Source organism: Penicillium taxi (genome assembly GCF_028828555.1).
Source record: "Penicillium taxi strain IBT 34144 chromosome Unknown utg000001l_segment0_segment0, whole genome shotgun sequence".
NCBI classification, from domain to species: domain Eukaryota; kingdom Fungi; phylum Ascomycota; class Eurotiomycetes; order Eurotiales; family Aspergillaceae; genus Penicillium; species Penicillium taxi.
This window is the reverse complement of record NW_026643203.1, coordinates 256,676-274,410: the sequence shown is the minus strand read 5'-3', so window position 1 is coordinate 274,410 and position 17,735 is coordinate 256,676. Positions and strand designations below refer to the sequence as shown.

Below are 17,735 nucleotides of genomic sequence, written 5' to 3'. Positions count from 1 at the left end.
GTTCAAGTTGAAAATATTTACTGTTGAACAGGCTCCAGGGTGTTACCACTAAATCCGCAAGGTTAGTTTAAGGTCGACAGTCATATATCAATTGATAAAACATACGCAACAATGTTGGCCCAACCAATCAGACGCCAGTGCTTGTCGATTCTTCGGCTGATGGCAATCTTTTCTCCAATTTCAGTGCAAGCGGGACTGGTCAAGCTAAGCTTGGCTGCATCAGCCTTGACACCCAGGACCTTAGCACCGGTGGCGGTCGAACCGATGTTGACCATCAGCACCTCGTTCTTGGCCAGCTTGGCAACCTTGGCCTATATACACTGTTAGCTAGAAATTCTCAAGCAGGTTTTTTTTTTTTGATCACTTGCCTGTTTGCCGTCGGCAGTCTTCACACCCAACAAGCGACGGAGCAAAAAGTAATTGACCTCGATTTCGGTGTAAATGGCAGGGAGTTGACCACGGTGGCCCAAGACGAAACCGACCAGACGATCAGCCTAAAGATGAGTTAGTTGGATTCCTTGGTTCTGAAGTGATGTATATTTCACTTACTCTGCACAGAGTAGGATCGATCCTTGTTCCCACACCAATCAGACCACCAGGAACAGCAAGCTTGAGAGGGTTTGCCTCAGCAAATAGAGACTCAATGCGAGAGAAGATGGGACGGCATTGGATTTTGCCCTCCTGGTCCTTAGTGACCAAACCGGGACGAATTTCAATCTCATCGTTAAGCTTGATAACGCCGTTAAGGATGGATCCACCAGCGACACCACCCTTAAGCTCATCAATCTCAGCACCGGGCTTGTTCACATCGAAGGAACGAATGATCATCATGTGAGGGGAGGCGGTGAAGTCGCGAACGGGGATGGGAATGCGGGAAATGAGGCCCTCGCATACGGCATCGATGTTGTACTTGAGTTGGGCGGAGATAGGGATAATGGGAGAGCCATCAGCAACGGTACCACGGATGAATTTGAGGATGGACTGGTAGTGCTGCAGGGCACCTTCCTCGCGCATCAAGTCGACCTTGTTCTGCAGAATGACGATGTGGTTGAGCTTCATGATTTCGATAGCGGCCAAATGCTCTGAAGTTTGGGGCTGAGGGCAAGTTTCGTTTCCGGCAATAAGGAGGAGAGCAGCATCCATGACGGCGGCACCAGACAACATGGTAGACATCTGCGGGTGAAAATATTAGCGATGGGTGGTCTAAAAGGCTATTAGTTTAGCGAAATGGATAGGTCTATACCAGAATGTCGTGACCTGGGTACAGTCATTAGCGATTTTGAAAATGAGATATGGAGAATTTTAGAATTTTGACGAAGACATACCTGGGCAATCGACGAAGGACACATGACGCTCCAACTTATACCGGCCAGTGCAGCCCTCGCGCTCACAGGGAGGGTCAACCTCCTTGTCACTACCATAACTCTTGTAGCATGTCGGGCGAGGGCACGCAGAGTTGTCACACTTGTAAATCTTGGCATTGGCGTAACCGAGCTTAATGGTAATGTTGCGCTCCAATTCGTTCTTGAATCTGACGGTTTGCACAGTAGACAGAGCCTTGACAACTGTGGACTTTCCGTGAGCGACGTGTCCGATTGTGCCGATGTTCACAGTAGCTTGGCGAGCAATAATCTCGGGGGACAAAGGAGTCAATTTTGACAGGTCCAAGGTCTCAGGTTCAGGCTGTTCGGGAAGGACAGGGCGTTGCTTTGTAGTTGCAGATGGCTTCTTCAGGGCAGACTTGACGGGCTTATCAAGAGGCTCCTGGTCGTCAAAGTCTTGGGCATTGTTGGCGTCGAGGATGGGAGAACCAGGCTGACTCTCGTCGGAGAAATCTCCATTTGTAGCCATATTGAAAAATTCGGAAGTTGCGCAGGTAAACTACACAACAACTGAGATTATTCCGGGTTGATGTAAAAGTGTGAAGGTGAGTTTTTTGGAGAAGCGGCGAGATGAAAAGTTGATGGAAGAATGTAATGCCCATGTGGTGGGGTTTGTGCGGGCGGTGTCTGGCTATGCTTGCCTAATGTTCCAGGGCTTTTAATTACGAAGAAACTAGCAACTTGGACGAAATAATTTATTTTGTAGTATTTCTAAGTTTCTCTAGATCATTAGTTAATTTTCGAAAAAAAACCATTCAAGATTGAGTGCCAACGTATTCAATGTGTTGTGCTCTACTTAAGAAAATTGGACCTTGATAGTATGAGTCAACCACGAAGAAAAATCTGTATGAAGTAGATACAAGATACTCTGTAGATTATTTGATATCACTTATACGAAAGAAGCTAGATGGTTGAGAATTTTGCTTTCCAAGGTTAAATTTTGCTTTTAATGCTTTTGTTGCCCTAATAGATCACTGGCGTGTGAAATTTCGGTCTAAAAGTAGAGTACAGGGTATAATTTACTCATCATCACTATCATCACTCGATGACTCCTCTTCCTCATCCTCCTCTTCTTCATCTGAATCAATCAGTGTAGATTGATCTTCAGCAGGCAGCATGATGAATGATACCAGGCAAGTGATCCGGTTTCCAGTTTCGTAGGTAGTAAGAACTTTGCCAACCTGGCGGATTGTCTCCTGGGAAGCCTTAGAGGACTTGGATGGAATGAGTTCCTTGTCTGAAACTTTCCAAATACGCACAATACCCTCACTGTTTCCAGTGACGATCAAGAAACCGTCAGAGAGCTCTTTTGATTGCTCTCCAAGGCTCAAAATTTCGAAATCCTTGATGCGTCCTGGGTATCCAGCTTCCTTACCACCAACCTGAGCCACCTGTGTAGCAAATGGGATTTCAGACTCAGAGTCATCCCCTGGCTTTTGAAGGTCTTGGGTAGAGTAGAAGATGACACGGCCGTCTTCTGTGGAAACAGCGAGTAAATCTTCATTTTCCTCCCCATTCCGCGAGATGTATTTCATTTGGTGAACTTTGCTTCGAGGACTGGGCAGAAGTCTACACCGGGGTGTGGAGTCCTTGATTCAACAGTTAGAACGAGGAGAAAGGCATACTAGGCCATCGGCGGAAGAAACTTACAATTCCAAACACAACAGCTCCCCATTCGAAGGCCACCGCAAACTCTTCTCCTGCTGCATTCCATGCAATACGTCGCCCTTCACCACTATTCCATTTGCCCTCCTTGACGCTTTGAAGAACATCTCGAGAGAAGTTCAGGACACCAGCTTTTTTGCCCGTTACCAGATTCCACAGTCGCATGCATTTCTCCCCCTTTCCTACACTTAACATCAATTTCATACTTGGGTGCACTGCAAAGTGATTCACGCCCGCGGGTGCAGCGTCGGGAGGTGCAGTGTCGCCACTAGGACGACCGTAGACCTTAGGGCGAGGCGCCTTGATAGTTGAGACTACAGTCCAATCACGCGTTTTTGACACAGAAATTGTGTTGTCCTCTGCTGCAGCGAGTAGCTTGCTGCGGGATGGGAAGCTCAGAGCTGAGATGCTGGCGGAGTGGTGTAACAGAGCTCCTAGCTCTCGATTCTTAGGGTTCTCGAGGATTTTATTTCCAGCCAGTGTCGGCACAGATGGGTATTCTTCATTCACGGCGGGTGGAGCAGCAGACAGGGAGTAGAGATTAATGCGTTCGTCTGTTGAACCACTGGCCATGATGACCTTCCGGGCGTCTGCCGAGTCGGTGACCTTGGGGATGGGAGAGATCGCTAGACAACGGATTGCGGATCCATGAGCTTCAAATAAGAAAGAGTCCACACATTGGATAGGATCCGTAGTATCTTGGGTCAAGGAAGATGCAGGAATTCCAGCAGTGAAACCGTGCAAAACACGGTCGTAGGAGCCGGTGACCACTTGGATAGTTAGTGCTGCATCTGGAGTTTGCGACGGTGATTCAGTGGACTTGACAGTCTTTGCCGGGCTTTCAACAGCCTTAGTCTCCTTGGGAGTATCGTTCCTCTTGCGTTTGGCCATTGTTGCTGGTTAGATTCAAGGTAGTGTTGGAGAAAAGAAAAATTACTTATCGGCTTCCTATCAAGAACTTCGGTTTTGTGCCTGATCCCTAAGGTGTTGATCAGAACTTCGGTTTGGTGCCTAATTTATAGGGTGTCTATAAGAACTTCAAAAGCCCAGAATCGATTTGGACTGTTGCGCAACACGAAATCTGACCTAGAATCCACCGGATCTCTTGATTCTTACTAAATCATTTTTATATAATCTAGAAGTTCTTTTTTTGAATACGCCTTGAACGTTTTAGCTACCTAGTAAAATAACCTAACATACCATACCTCGTACATAAAGTTCTAAGTAATTTTGCGGATGTCCGGTATGCGAAATACCTGTCTTCACCACTTTTTTCCCCCTTCCGTTTTTCCTTCAACCTCCGTTCCCGGCCCTCAACTCGCTTCACGCGATAATCTCATCGATTTTCATCATTCAAACCAATTTTCTCCATCTGAATGACCTCGGTCAACCCAATTTCTTTGTCCCCGCGTTAATCGGATGCTGTGTTCCCAAGTTAGACCTCATGCTCCGCGACGAGCTTCTCCGGTCTAAGAACGATGAGATCGCGTATGTAATAATTCTAACAAAATGCCTGGGCCTTCTCTCAGGAGATTTAAGATTCATTTGATGCTAATTTCCCCCTAGAAACTGTTTGTTGTCGCGCAAGCGAAAACTGACCGAGTTGCTATATGCGACCGTGGGTTTTGAGGCTGCGACCGGGGATTCTCTATATGAGCGCAAAGAACAGGCCTTTCTCGACGCCAACGATATCACACAGTGAGTTCTTTGCTACTTTTAGTCATCCCCTCTCCTTTATATACTCCCTCTTGCATTCATTTTGTTTATTCAAAATGGGTTGCTCATTGTTCGCAATAGAGGTCGTTACTTTGACGAAAGCACCCTGCCTTTGCCCGCCCATGCGCGTGCCCACTCCTCGAGCAAGAAAACTGTCGCGCCCCCGGAAGATATTCAGGCAAAATCGGACCTCACTGTCAGCATCAAAACCCCTCCAACCCCAGCTGGTCCCGCCATCGCACACCACATAGAAGCGACTCAACCTGGGACAATCAATGGAGCCCAGTTAGCAGCTGCACCACATGGTGTCGCATCTTCTTTGGACAATACTAAAGGCGTCAATCAATCGCTTGTAGATATCAATAGTCCAAGCACTTCCAGATTTCCGAATAGTTCAGCCTCGACCGCATCATCAACCCAGAGCATTGAGCAGAACCCAGATATATCGGCACCAGAAAGCCTGTTGATCTCCAAAGACTGTGATGGAGCCGCGACCAAGATATCTTCCAGTGCAGCTCAAACAGCCGCGCCGACAGCTTCACCCTCTCTTGATGTCTCCAACCATACCCTTCCCCAAAAGAAACTCGAATCCCGCCCATCCCTCGCAATAGGGTCTAATAACGACCAACCACTTTCTCCCGCTTCGTCAATTGACCCATACTCCAACAATACACCCGCGCCTGTTACTGCTTCGCCTGCCACTAGCCCCGGAGAAGAAGCGATAGATATTGGGAAGAGTGGCCGTACTAGCCCTAAACATGATCGACAAATGAAGCTTCGCCCAGGTTTAGTTCCGTCAACCCCTGACGAACAATTGCAGATGGAGGCGGCACATTCGTGGCAGAAAGATGATGATACAGCAGCATCATCATTGAATGAGGGTATGAAGGCGGCCGTGGAGTCTGGGAATGTTACGGACTTGATGGACATTGATCTAAAGCCTGATGTTGGTTCTTCTGGACAAATACCTGTCGATGGAAAAGCTCCAGATGAACCAAGTAGTCTGTCACCAACGGAGCGCTTGCTCAATGGGGAAGGGACCCAGCCAACACGCGATCTTGCCGCGGAGACCTTGTCTACGAAGCCAGTGCCAACTATTCCACCTACCCAACCTGGAATCTCTCAGCCAGAACGCATGACCACTCGCGTATCCTCTGGAGCTATTCGTCACAAGTCTGTTTCTGAAATATTGGGTGAAACACCTAAAACTCCCCACGAAAAGACTCACGCAAACGATCATGACACGCCTGACAGTGTTGCGAGGATGCGATTTAAGGACCGAAAAGAGCGCGAAAAGGAAAGAACTAGATTATCCACCGTCGTTTTCCCCAAGCAAACTCCCTCTCAGCAAGAGAAGGCTGACTCCATGGGTCTCATTCCTCGAGAGTCGGTTGATGCGGTTGCTAAACTCAACGAGGAGCATGACTACTTGTTCACGCTGTTCTTGAATAGGGCTTACGCTCCTCCCCGGGGGTCAAACCTGAGTACGCTACTGGCGTCTGCTCATAAGACATTGAGCACTGCAAACCACTCATTGGAACACCAGGAGCAGATGGATTGCCGAACCCTACGGCGTATCTATGCTCTTCAGAATGCCAATCGGTGGCCTCTGCGTCAAATGAAGCGATCCGCTGAACCTGTCCGTCAGGGCACCCATTGGGACGTTGTGCTCGATCACGTGAAATGGATGCGCACCGATTTCCGGGAGGAACGAAAGTGGAAAATCGCAGCAGCAAAGAGTTGTGCTGATTGGTGCGCGGAGTATACCAATAGCGACGAAGAGCATCGAGCGCTTTTGCGTGTTCATGCAAAGATCCCTGTACTGAACTCCAATGTCCAGAGTGACTTGAAGATGGATCTGGGGTATCCTACAGAAGATACAATGGATGAAACCTTCGATATTTCTCACCCCACACCGGATCTTGTCCATTCAGCAGAAGAAGAATCTATCAGCGATATTTACCATGAAGAGCCTCAGCATGTTGTTTGCGACACTGTAGCTCCAGCTGCCATATTTTCCCTAGGGATGGATGAATTCAATTTCTCCATTGATATGACCACCGCTGCAGAGAAGATTTTGGATGAACTGCCTCTTTACGAACCAATCGGAATGTGTGCAGAGACAAAACTACCAGCTTTCAAAGACGCAATCGATTCCGTTTGGAAAACAGAGCTTTTGCCGGTATCCAAGTTTGCTACAGCCAAAATCAATTTTGTTGATGGTGAACGTCCATACAAACGAAGTCGATATGACTATTCTCAATACGAGTCTCACTCGGAGCAGCGCGTTACAGAAATCCCGCCAGAGCAAACTAATGTTGCCCTTTTCCGTCCAGAGAATAAGCATATTCGTGACAGAATTCACCCTGGCCACCAATTCAGACCTCCCACTGAACACCCAATGCCATCGATTGGCTTCTTCGAATCAAGACAATCATCACAATGGACAATGCCTGAAGATGATGAGCTTCGACGTCTTGTCAAGGAGTATTCATACAATTGGTCGTTAATCTCAAGCTGTCTGACCTCATCATCGCTGTTTGGATCCGGAGCCGAGAGGCGGACACCCTGGGAATGCTTTGAGCGCTGGGTGGGATTAGAAGGTCTCCCTGCGGAGATGTCCAAGACTCAATACTTCCGTGCTTACCACCAGAGATTGGAAGCGGCTCAACGAACTGTTTTGGCTCAGCAACAGGCTGCTCAACAGCAGCAGCAACAGCAAGCCAGCAGTGGCCAGACCCAGCTGCCTATCCGAAGACGCACAACCCAGCCTCTGCGGGTAGATAGGAGAAGATCATCAAGACATTTCGCAATCCTTGACTCTATGCGGAAATTGGCCAAGAAGCGCGAGACGATGCTGCAAAAGCAACAACACGCTTCGCATCTCGCATCTCTCCGTAAAGCAAACGAAGCAAATCAACCAAAGCCTCCAATTACGACACCTGCAGAATTCAGTCGCCTCAAATACGACCGGGAAATCAAAATGCAGGAAAGACAGGAGCAATACCGTCAGCAAATGATTGCTCAGCAGAGAGCTAATCTAGCTGCTCAGCGTACGGGGCAATTGGCCAACCAGCAACAGCAGATGATGAATGTTCAGAATAGAAATCCCAGCAATCTTCTTCCAACTTCAGCTACGCCAGGCCTACCTAGTGGCACATCTAATGGGGTTGTTCCCATTGCCATGCCACCTGGTGTCGGCGTCAATCAAGTTCGGAATCAACCTTTGCAAGGAATGTCTGCCAACACTGCTGCGGTCAATGGACAACTAGCACCCGCTGCTATGGCGATGAAAATTATGCCACAATCTCAGATACAGCAACCTGTTAGTGCGAGACCTGGTATGCCAATGCAGACTTCTCCTGATGGCACCCGCGTCGTTCGAGAGGCCACCCGCGTTCAACAAGAACAGCAACGCCTGCTGCAATCTCGGCAGCAACAAGGCGTCCCTCAGCAAGGACAGTCCCAGCAAGTGCAGCAGCAATTCCAAAATCAGCAGTTCAACCAACAAGGATCGCACTCACCCAATCTCAACATGGCTAATGTGAACGGTACTCCAAACAACCCTGCTATTATGGCCGCTATACAAGCCCAAGGAGGCATACAGAGTCCATCTTTCCATGGCAATACACCTCAGGGTGTCTCCACACCATCTCCTCGGATGGCTCAGCCTAATCCCCTTTCGAGTGGAGTTGTACCAACTATCAGTACCTTCCAAAATCAAATCCAGCGCGCCAACCCGAGTCTGCCTGCGGACCAAGTGAACAAGTTGGCTACGAAACAACTCAACCAGTATCAGCAACAGCGCATGTCCCAACAGGCGGCCATGAACGCTGCCGCTGGAGGCATGAGCAATGTGCAAGCCAATTATCAGGTACCACATGATGGGAACTTCCAGACTCCACAGCAAGCTGGCATGGTCAACGGTAGCCAGGCAATGCAGGTTCCTCAGAACCAAGGCTTTTCCCCGATGATGCGTGTTCCGCAGACCAATCAGCAGAACCGAGTTGTTCCTAATAGCTCGCCCGCCATGAACGGCGCTGTTCCTCAGCCTAACCGAAGTGGAACCCCCCAGACACAGCGAAGCGGTAGTGCTCAAGCTGGTGCGGTGCAGGGTCCCAGCAATAGTCCCCATCCTCCGCCCGCTCAGCTAGCTAACAGCTAGAAAGATGGTCTACCTTCTATCAGCTTTCGTCACAGATCCGTCCTTTCCTCTTATTCTCTCAACTGTACATCTCTTCACACCTACAACTCCGAACCCTCAGTTTTTCGACTTTTCTTTTCTTAATTTTCCCATGACCCTTTTTTCGTCTTTCTCAGCAGGTGGTCCAGGATACGGCGTATCTTCTAAAGGCTGCTATTCCCCCTTGGCGTCCCTTTTTTTTTTTTCTATCCTACTTTCTAAAACTTTGATGTTCCTCTCTCTGGTATGCTCATTACTTTAATGGACCAGGTTTTGGCACTGGCTCCATTTTACCAGTGCCTGTTTTTCCTTAAAGTGAGGGCATGTATTATTCATGGGATAGGCCTTCTGGTTTGGCTATAAACTTCGGATTCACGAACATGAATTGTATGATTACTCTGAATAATTTCCGCTATCCGTAGAAGCAAGTATTATAAGATTAAATCCATAAAACTCTTAGGTGAACCTACTGGAGAATGCGAGATGGGTGAACGGAGATGAAAACAGAATAAAAATCAGTCTTAACCAGACACCTGCGCATGCAATTGACAACAGAGCCAGACATTACAACGTGATGGAGTCGGAATTTGCTCAAATCATCAAGTAAAGAAAACACAAAAGCGTAGTAAAAAAGCGCCAAACTCAGGGAAATTCTGTATCTTTTTAGTCGTTACCAGCAATTAGGCGCGAGCGCGCGTTTAATGCCGCTTTTGCCACCGCTCAAGTCAGAGTATCAACCTTCGACTTTAGAGACTTTGATTCAAGTGACTGTCTCTTCTCCAAGCCCGGTCACTATGCCTCCATCGCAGTCCTCAGGCGACCGAAATGGCGGTACTTTGAAATCATTTTCACTTAAGCCCAACGGCGCATCGGCAAAGCCTTTCAGTCACCAATCAAGTCGCGGTCGTCCCTCTCACTCGTCCCTACCTTCTCGACCACACCAACTCAGCTATGATGATGACTCCTCTGATGAAGAGCATGTCCCCGTTCATGAGGAAGTCGTGGGCTTCGACACTCACACTGGCGGCGCCGTCACAGCCGATGAACTTGCAGTTAAAGAAAAAGGACCGCTCGTCATCCCAGTCACAAGCAAGAACAACTGGCGCGATCGGCCTGGTACGAACGTGAGAAAGGGGAAAAACATCCTGCCTCCCGAAGTCCAGGCTATGCAAGAGGCACAAAGAAACGGACAGGTTCCAGGACCAGCAGTTGAGACGTCAGGGCCCAGCATGGCTTACGGCCTGAGCTTTGCGCAGAAGTCCGCCGAGAATGAAATGGAGGACGCTACAGCGAACGAAGACCTAGCCATACCGGATGCACAACCTCCCATCAACAGCAGCAAGCCCCTTACAGAGGATGAAATTGCCCTACAAGCTTTACTACGCGAGACCACCGGTGAGGTGGAACGACGGACGGATCTTGTTATTGAAGCCTCGAAACTACGAGATGAGGAGGATGGAGCACCTTCACGCTACGACGAAGCTAGTTCATTCCGGACGGATGTTGCGTCCCGTCCAGATCCCGCTACTCTGGATCAATACAATGCCATTCCCGTGGAAGAATTTGGCGCCGCACTGCTTAGAGGCATGGGTTGGAAGGATGGACAATCCATTGGGCGAGGTGATTACAGCGGCACTTCAAGTGCAGACCGAAAACAGGCGAAGAAGGCTTCTAATCCTACGCCGCGGCCTGGATTCCTGGGTATTGGAGCCAAGGATACCTCTGGTGGAAAAGGTGCCGAGGTAGAGCTTGGAGCGTGGGGCAAGTCAGCTATGCGCAAAGCCTCAAGGAGGCAGGGAGAAGAAAATGGTGGTACAAATGAGGGTGTTTACATGCCCGTCATGATGCGGAATAAGAAAACGGGCGAACAAATTACCGAGGAGGAGCTGGCAGAGATGAAGAAGGAGGCTGCCAAGTCTCAACCTGACAAGGATGATTGGCGTGAGAGACGGGATCGCAACCTGGATAAAAGTGGACGAGATCGTGACTATGATCGAGACCGTGATAGAAATCGTGATCGAGATGGCAATCGCGAATACCGAAAACGTGATTACGAGGATGAGCGTTCAGACCGGAGAGGGTTTTCCCGTCGTGATCGAAGTCGCTCTAGCGGTCGTCACTCCTCAAGACGTTCACGCTACGATGATGATCGCTCAGATCGGAGATCTGGCTCTTCCAGATCTGATCGGAGGATCAAGTCTTCGCGTCGTGATCGAAGCCGTTCCACTGACCGTCACTCCTCAAGGCGATAGATAAATATTAACTTAGAAAATCCATAGCTTAATGATATCAAAATACCCATGTGTACATAGATATTACCTCGGGAGCCCCTAAAACATCTGAATACAAGTTCATTCTATGAGAAAGTAGATGGTGATTTATCTGATCCCACTCATTTTACTCCCAGAAAGCAAAGCGCCAATGAATATACACAATTTTAAGGTTGCCAGGCCTCTATGCCTCCAGCATCTTCACATCCTTTTCATGCTCGTCATTCTCCTCAAGGCTCAGCCCGCCGAGACCGATACCTCCGTCCATCTCTCCAAGAACCCATTCTACTAAGTACGAGTCATCAGCGAGCTCCTCGATACGTTTGTAATGTCTCTCTGTGTATGCCTCCAGCGCTGAGAGAATATCCTTCAAGCCAGCTGCAGTACGACCATTCTTGCCGCGCACAGACTGAGTTGCCAGTTCGACAAAAGTCGAGGCAGGGTATGATCGGAAAAGGGCAAATAGGATGCGTTGAGCGACACGCGAGGTGCGTGCGTTGGTGTTCCAGTCACGGATACGGAGGAGAAGAGTGCGTAGATTGGCTGCATCGAGTGACTGCAGCACCTCATCAATAGACGGGTTACCAGTCAGGCTGCCTGCTGCCTTTTCACGGTCCTCTTCCGAAAGAGTCGGGTCATCAGCTGCATCGATAGCTGTGGTGAAGAGCGAGAGAAGCCGTCCCGGGTGGTTGAGCTGCAGAGCCAATGTGATGGCTTCGCGATAGGCACCGGCACGGATGTAATTCTGTAGTTGCTGGTCTTGCTCAACACGCTCGGAGTTGGCGTTCACGGCAGCCTTGTAGGTTGCAGAGGTTGTATCTGTCCATAATGTCACGGTAGAATCGGCAGAACCGGAGGCGAGGGCGTAGGGCTTTGTGTTGAGTCTGGAAGCTATGGCTTTGACGTCGGAGCGCGAGCCAGAGGGCGTTGGACTGGCAAGGGCCCATACACGATCCTCGTGATTATCCAGAGTGGCTTCGATTTCACCAGTGTAAGGGCTCCAGATCTTGACCAATCCATCGGCGGCGGCAGAGGCGATAAGGGGTCGCGTTTGTTCTGCTGTCTTGACAACCGAAGCATCTTCATCTTCGTCATCGCCACCAGTTGCTTTGGAGATCTGGGATGGCGGAAGCCAGACTGTCTTCAGGACACTATTTGTATGCCCTTCAAAGGTCAGCAGACAGCTGTAGTCAGACAAAGACCATAGTTTAACGGTCTTGTCACCACTGGCAGTGGCTATCAAACCGCGACTTGTGCTTGTGCCAGCCTCTGAGTTGATGATGGGTGTATTCTGGGGCGCAAATCTAACAGACCATACACCTCGCTTGTGGCCTCGAAGAATTCCCACTGCGGATCCTTCTTCCACAGACCAAATCTTGACAGTCTTATCTTGTGAGGCAGAGGCAAAGTAAGTAGATGAGGAGTCGATGTCGAGAGCGTTAATGTCCTTTTCGTGCGCTTTGCGGGTGTAGAATGCCTTGGGAGTGTGTGGAGTGTCGCCCTTAAGCGGAGTGAGCTTGCCTGTGTCCCATCGTTTGATGGTTCGGTCCTGAGAGCCTGTAACCAGGAATGCTGGTGGGTGGTTTACTGGGTCTTTATACGCGGCACTGTCAACCGGTGGTGGAACGCGGGGCAAAGCAATCGCTCCCAACGTTTCGGCGTGACCGGTAAAGATTGCAAAGCAGGTGTATGAAGAGGTTTTGGGGTCCAGGCGCCAAAGTCGAGCGGCATTATCTTTCGCGGCTGTTGCCAGCCAGTGACCAGACCAGTCAACATCCATTGCGATGATGATATCTTCGTGGCCTTCCAGAAGTGCCTGATCGGAGCCAAAAAACTCTTCGCCCTCGACCGAGGGTCGGTCATCGGATGGAGCAATCGAGACAATGCGGATACTCTCGGTGTTTGTAGCCAAGGCGAGCATCGAACGATCAGGACCAACGAAGGCCAGATCAATAATCTCGTCGTCATTGCCAGAAATGCGCCGGGTGATCGTCAGTGGCTGCAATTTGGACCCTGGCTTGTAATTTGACAGAGCCTCCAGCGAATGCAAGCGAATTATTTGGTCTGCATGGACAGTAATCACGAAAGGCAGACCGGGTGAGTATTGGATGGCCACAATGGATTCAAACTCTTCGCCGGCCTCCTGATCCTCGGTGATTTCGCTACCACGATTACAATCCCAAACACGTAGTTTGCCATTCTCTCCACCCAGCACACACAATGCACTATCTTCAATAAACGATGCAGCCTCCACACTCTCCAGCACGGGGATAATCCTCCTAGATTTCCAGGTACGGGCATCCCACACAATCACTGTCTTGTCTCTGCTTGCAGATAAAAGCGCATTTTCGGAAGGAGAAAATGAGAGGCCACGGACCAGGGAGACGTGTGAGTCGAGTACCGCAATTGACTTTCTCTTGTGTAAATCCCAAACTCGAACTTTGCCTTCTTCACTACCAGAAGCCAAACGGAACCCGAATGTAGAGTTTGAAATACCAGCCATATCATCATCATCATCGCCCGATGCTTTCTTCTTGCTTGAAGACTTGACATCTTCTATGGTAGGGACCTCGAAAAAACAGAGGGCAGAGATCACACCTCGATCATTGAAGGTGTGTGTCACATAGCCTCCGCGAATATCCCAGACCTTGATAGAGCCATCTGCTCCGCCAGTTGCCAAAAGTGTACTGGTACGATCAATGGCGGTTGTCACGACCGGTGCTGTGTGAGGTTTAAGGGTCCGAACAAGTTTCGCGTCAATAGATTTAGATTCTTCGTCGAAAGGCGACAGGGCGTAGATACGCATAGACATTGATCGCGAGCAAAGAATTGCATGCGATGCGGATGGTGTGACTAATTGACATTAGCAATGTTCTCATTGAGGGAAAGCAGGGAATGCGACATACTCGCCAAGCTTGTGAGAGTTTCTCCATCCTGTCAGTGGAGTATTAGGTTAGTGAATTGTAATCTGAGCATCTCAAATATCCAGACTTACTCCTTCCAGGCTGGCGAGCTGGTCGCCAGTCTCTAGGTCCACGATCAAGGCATCTTCGCCCACACAGGTCAGCAGAATGCGGCCACTAGCGTCAAGAGCTGTGCTGCCTCCAGTGAAGATTGGACGGAGGGTATGAGTCGCCTCAAAGGTAGTTCTGACAATAGCTTTAGACATAATGTATTAATGCGCTTTTGGCTGTTCAGGCCATGCGCTTTTTCAAGATGATTGGGAATCGCGAAAAGCTCATAACTTTTTTTTTGGAGGTTTGCAGTGTTTGACGCGATAAGATATGGAATATGGTCCGTGCACGAAACGCCGTACACGAGTCACTGGGAAGGTTTTCTCTGGACTATTAAATAGCACGGTTTTGATATCTTGGTTTGCACGACAGAAAAAGGCCCTTAGAGATACTACAAGTTGCTAATTAACTAGTTTCTGGGGTTGACCTGACCGCTATTAAAGAGTACTACTACGAAGTGGAATACACTAGTGGGGTGCGCTAGTACAAAGTAAGCGACCAAACACGCTTTGTGCCTAATTTTTAAGGTATTAATTTGCTGCCTGATTTCAGCTTGATCTTATCAAATCGCTTACCACCCCTAACTAGCTATCGTTTTGGAATTATTCCATCTCCATCCATCAAAGAATGAATGACGCCTCTTGGGTGTAATGTAATTTCTCCATATCTCGATAATTCCTCACAATGGGCCGTCAGGCTTATCTGAACAGGCTCGCTTTAGTAAGGAACCCTCCATTCACCCCAGATCTCTATCTGCAAATCATTGGGTCTTATTGATCTGTTTTCATTTGAATAGCGTTGTCAGATTATTACCTACCTTTTTTATTTCTTGTTCCCCAGTTTATTATCAATGCAATGTATTAACTGTTGACAAGGGCCGCTCACCTTATGAACCTCCTGAGCGGGCAGTTATTGGGATCTCTGATGTTCATGCCGACAATTACTCTCAGCAGTATGACGTGCGAGGGCATCCCGTCAACCCAGAGTCCAAAGCTCTAGGACGGGAACTTCGCAGAGCCAAGAATGATATACTCTCTACAATGGGAATAGTCGTCAGTGGCGAAGACAGAACTGCGAGCAAGTCCGATGAGCAGGAGAAGATCAATCAGATCGCAGCTGAGAATGACTTTGGCCTGGTAATTACCACACTTGACCAAATCTTTGTGTTTTTTGGGACCTGGTGGACTTCATCTCTCACTGCGCGAATCATGGTAAGATTGATATCATTGATGTAGATAGTGGAGAATTTATACTGATTACTTGTCACAGACATACAAACACTACACTCATGCGGCACTTCTTAACGTCATCCGTTCTGAGAGAGGTGCAACTGGACTACTTGGTTTCTACTGTGCCGGGATTCCTGCGTGGGCGCTGTCCAGCAGCTTGGCGATTGCTCGGGATAATCCGCCGAGACGTCTGTTCATCACACTCCGAGACTATATACTGGGCTTCACTGGTAGTGGAAGTCTCTTTCGCGGAGTCCGCTTGTCTCTTAACCTCACATATCAAATGTAAGCAATTCTGCCCTGCTAACTGGAACCTGTGACGCTGATCTTGGTCTTAGGGCGAGAAATGTCATGCTTCTGTTATCATTGGAGACCTACATGTATTCTTTGCTTCAAACCCTCTCCCTAGTTCCATCAAACGCATTTCCCAGTATCCGACTTGCCATACCCTTCAGTGAGCAGTCTTTGGTTCAGTTGCCGACTCTCCCCAACGACTTCTCCATTCCATCTGTTGGCGGATATTTACTGCGTTTACTGGCATCTCCCGGTGTCTTGGCATTTCTCTATGCATTCTACCTCCGCCCAGGACTAGAGGATCGTCTGTACCGGCTAATCCGGCGCCAACTACCAAAACCCCCTCGTGCAGATGACCTCTCCGTTCGAGTCGTTTTTGAGGAAAATCTTGTCGAATGGGTTGTGCCGACCTTGGGGCGCAGATCGGAAGAGGAAACTCGCCGCGCAAAACTTACGTGGCTGGAGGATATAAAGCAAGAATTTGTCGTGTTCCGAGGATGGGTGCTTTCGGCATTCGGTCTTTTCTCAAAGCAGTTGACAGACCAGGAAGCCACTGAGGCTTTAGATCAAGAAAGAATGGACAACCTTCGTGACACGATAGAGTCTTTGCAGCATGAGCTCGATGAGGTTCAGCTTCGCCATAACCTCACTATGGTCGAACCAAGTGCTTCTTTAGCTCGGCCCTTGGGGGACATTACTCATGCCAACTCAGTTGTTCATTTGCCACGAAGCTTACCAGCTATAGCAGAGGCCGCACAGATGGCTGAAGCAGGGTTGAATAATATCAACCAAGTACTTACGAATGAGAATCGCATGGCTCAATCTCCCGGTGAGATGAGCAGCGACTTCTCGGACATGGCCATGCTTGGACGGACAAGTGCACCATCTAGCTCCTCCATTGCTCCGAATCAATCAAGTAATCCTCCACAAGATGGAAGTCTAACGAGAACTCGACAAGGCTCACGTTCGAATACACTTTTCTCCCGTCCTTCATCTCCGGAGACCTCGCCACCCACTTCACCCCGTGTCAGAGCCTCTTTGATACACCAAAGTTCCGACATTATCACAATGCAACTGGAGCTATTAGGGAACCGTACTCGCAACGCACAAGGCTTGCCTACCTCCCCACTATCGAGATTAAGCGGTTCCCGCTGGGGCTCTACCGTTGACCGCAGATCAATCGCCGAGTTTCTCGAAGCCCTGATCTTAAATCAGGCTCAAAATCAAAGTGCTCAGCAACAGCCACCACTGATAGAGAGTGAGAATGGCCCAATCAGAAATGCGGCGAGCTTCATAGCAGCCCAAGAAGGCTCTACATCCGAAAGTCGACCTCAAAACCCAACACAGGAGAGCGTAGATAACCGACCAGATCCCATCTCTCCCCACGAAAATGCTTTTGGAACAACTACGACCATTCTCCCAGATGGAATCGAAGAGGCGACTGACGAGGAAAGCGATATTGAATTGCCTCTTGTGGATTTAACTCAAACCACAGGACTTCCTTCCGAAGCTGTGGTGCCAGCTCCTTCCAATGTCCAGTCCCGGCCGTTAGCAAGGCGGTCGTCTGGCTTTCACGTTACTCACAGAGTCACTCTTCTCTCTGCTCACCCTGTGGATTCATTGGCATCTCATCTTGCTGCATTCATCAGTGGCATTATTCTGTCACCCATTGAATCTCTTCTTCTCCGCTCCTTGGCCCACTCTTATCTCGCTTTGCACCATTCTCCTAATGCACAGTTCTCAGATCTTCGCCCTATCGGTTTATGGTTTGGAGGGGGCTCCTGGTCTGACGTATTTGCGTATACTGGGCGGATGGTCCTTATGAGAGGCATGCAGGTTGCCCTAAGAGCCGGTGTATGGGGTTTCCTAGTTGGCTCTACCATGAGAATTGGAAGAAGATTTTGCAGCTGGGGCAGTCTATGATAAGAAAAACATCAACTTCCTATTTTCTTATCCCATAGGGGTTTCGGTGGTTTTTTTTT

The 17,735-nt window shown here is 49.0% G+C and overlaps 6 protein-coding genes across 6 annotated transcripts; 3 read left to right on the top strand and 3 right to left on the bottom strand.

Moving 5' to 3' along the window:
• Nucleotides 1–17: 17 nt before the first annotated feature.
• On the bottom strand, nt 18–1,851 carry N7495_000106 (translation initiation factor eIF2 subunit gamma; the record flags this gene model as incomplete). Its single annotated transcript, XM_057202776.1, has 6 exons — nt 18–48; nt 106–311; nt 369–494; nt 550–1,173; nt 1,244–1,257; nt 1,326–1,851. 6 exons carry the CDS (start codon nt 1,849–1,851, stop codon nt 18–20), a joined length of 1,527 nt encoding a protein of 508 aa, XP_057066849.1.
• A 550-nt stretch (nt 1,852–2,401) lies between these two features.
• N7495_000105 (putative 60S ribosome biogenesis protein Mak11) lies at nt 2,402–3,938 on the bottom strand (the record flags this gene model as incomplete). The annotated part of the gene is made up of 2 exons (XM_057202775.1): nt 2,402–2,971; nt 3,033–3,938. The coding sequence occupies 2 exons, from the start codon at nt 3,936–3,938 to the stop codon at nt 2,402–2,404; spliced, it is 1,476 nt and encodes a 491-aa protein (XP_057066848.1).
• Nucleotides 3,939–4,491: 553 nt separating this feature from the next.
• eaf1 (MYB and HSA domain protein) lies at nt 4,492–8,928 on the top strand (the record flags this gene model as incomplete). Its single annotated transcript, XM_057202774.1, has 3 exons — nt 4,492–4,535; nt 4,614–4,745; nt 4,845–8,928. 3 exons carry the CDS (start codon nt 4,492–4,494, stop codon nt 8,926–8,928), a joined length of 4,260 nt encoding a protein of 1,419 aa, XP_057066847.1.
• An 812-nt stretch (nt 8,929–9,740) lies between these two features.
• On the top strand, nt 9,741–11,198 carry spp2 (spliceosome ATPase-activating subunit SPP2; the record flags this gene model as incomplete). The annotated part of the gene is made up of 1 exon (XM_057202773.1): nt 9,741–11,198. One exon carries the CDS (start codon nt 9,741–9,743, stop codon nt 11,196–11,198), a length of 1,458 nt encoding a protein of 485 aa, XP_057066846.1.
• A 202-nt stretch (nt 11,199–11,400) lies between these two features.
• On the bottom strand, nt 11,401–14,385 carry N7495_000102 (U3 snoRNA-associated protein UTP13; the record flags this gene model as incomplete). The annotated part of the gene is made up of 3 exons (XM_057202772.1): nt 11,401–14,069; nt 14,123–14,150; nt 14,212–14,385. 3 exons carry the CDS (start codon nt 14,383–14,385, stop codon nt 11,401–11,403), a joined length of 2,871 nt encoding a protein of 956 aa, XP_057066845.1.
• Nucleotides 14,386–14,914: 529 nt separating this feature from the next.
• N7495_000101 (uncharacterized protein) lies at nt 14,915–17,676 on the top strand (the record flags this gene model as incomplete). The annotated part of the gene is made up of 4 exons (XM_057202771.1): nt 14,915–14,950; nt 15,106–15,441; nt 15,500–15,744; nt 15,798–17,676. The coding sequence occupies 4 exons, from the start codon at nt 14,915–14,917 to the stop codon at nt 17,674–17,676; spliced, it is 2,496 nt and encodes an 831-aa protein (XP_057066844.1).
• Nucleotides 17,677–17,735: the final 59 nt, after the last annotated feature.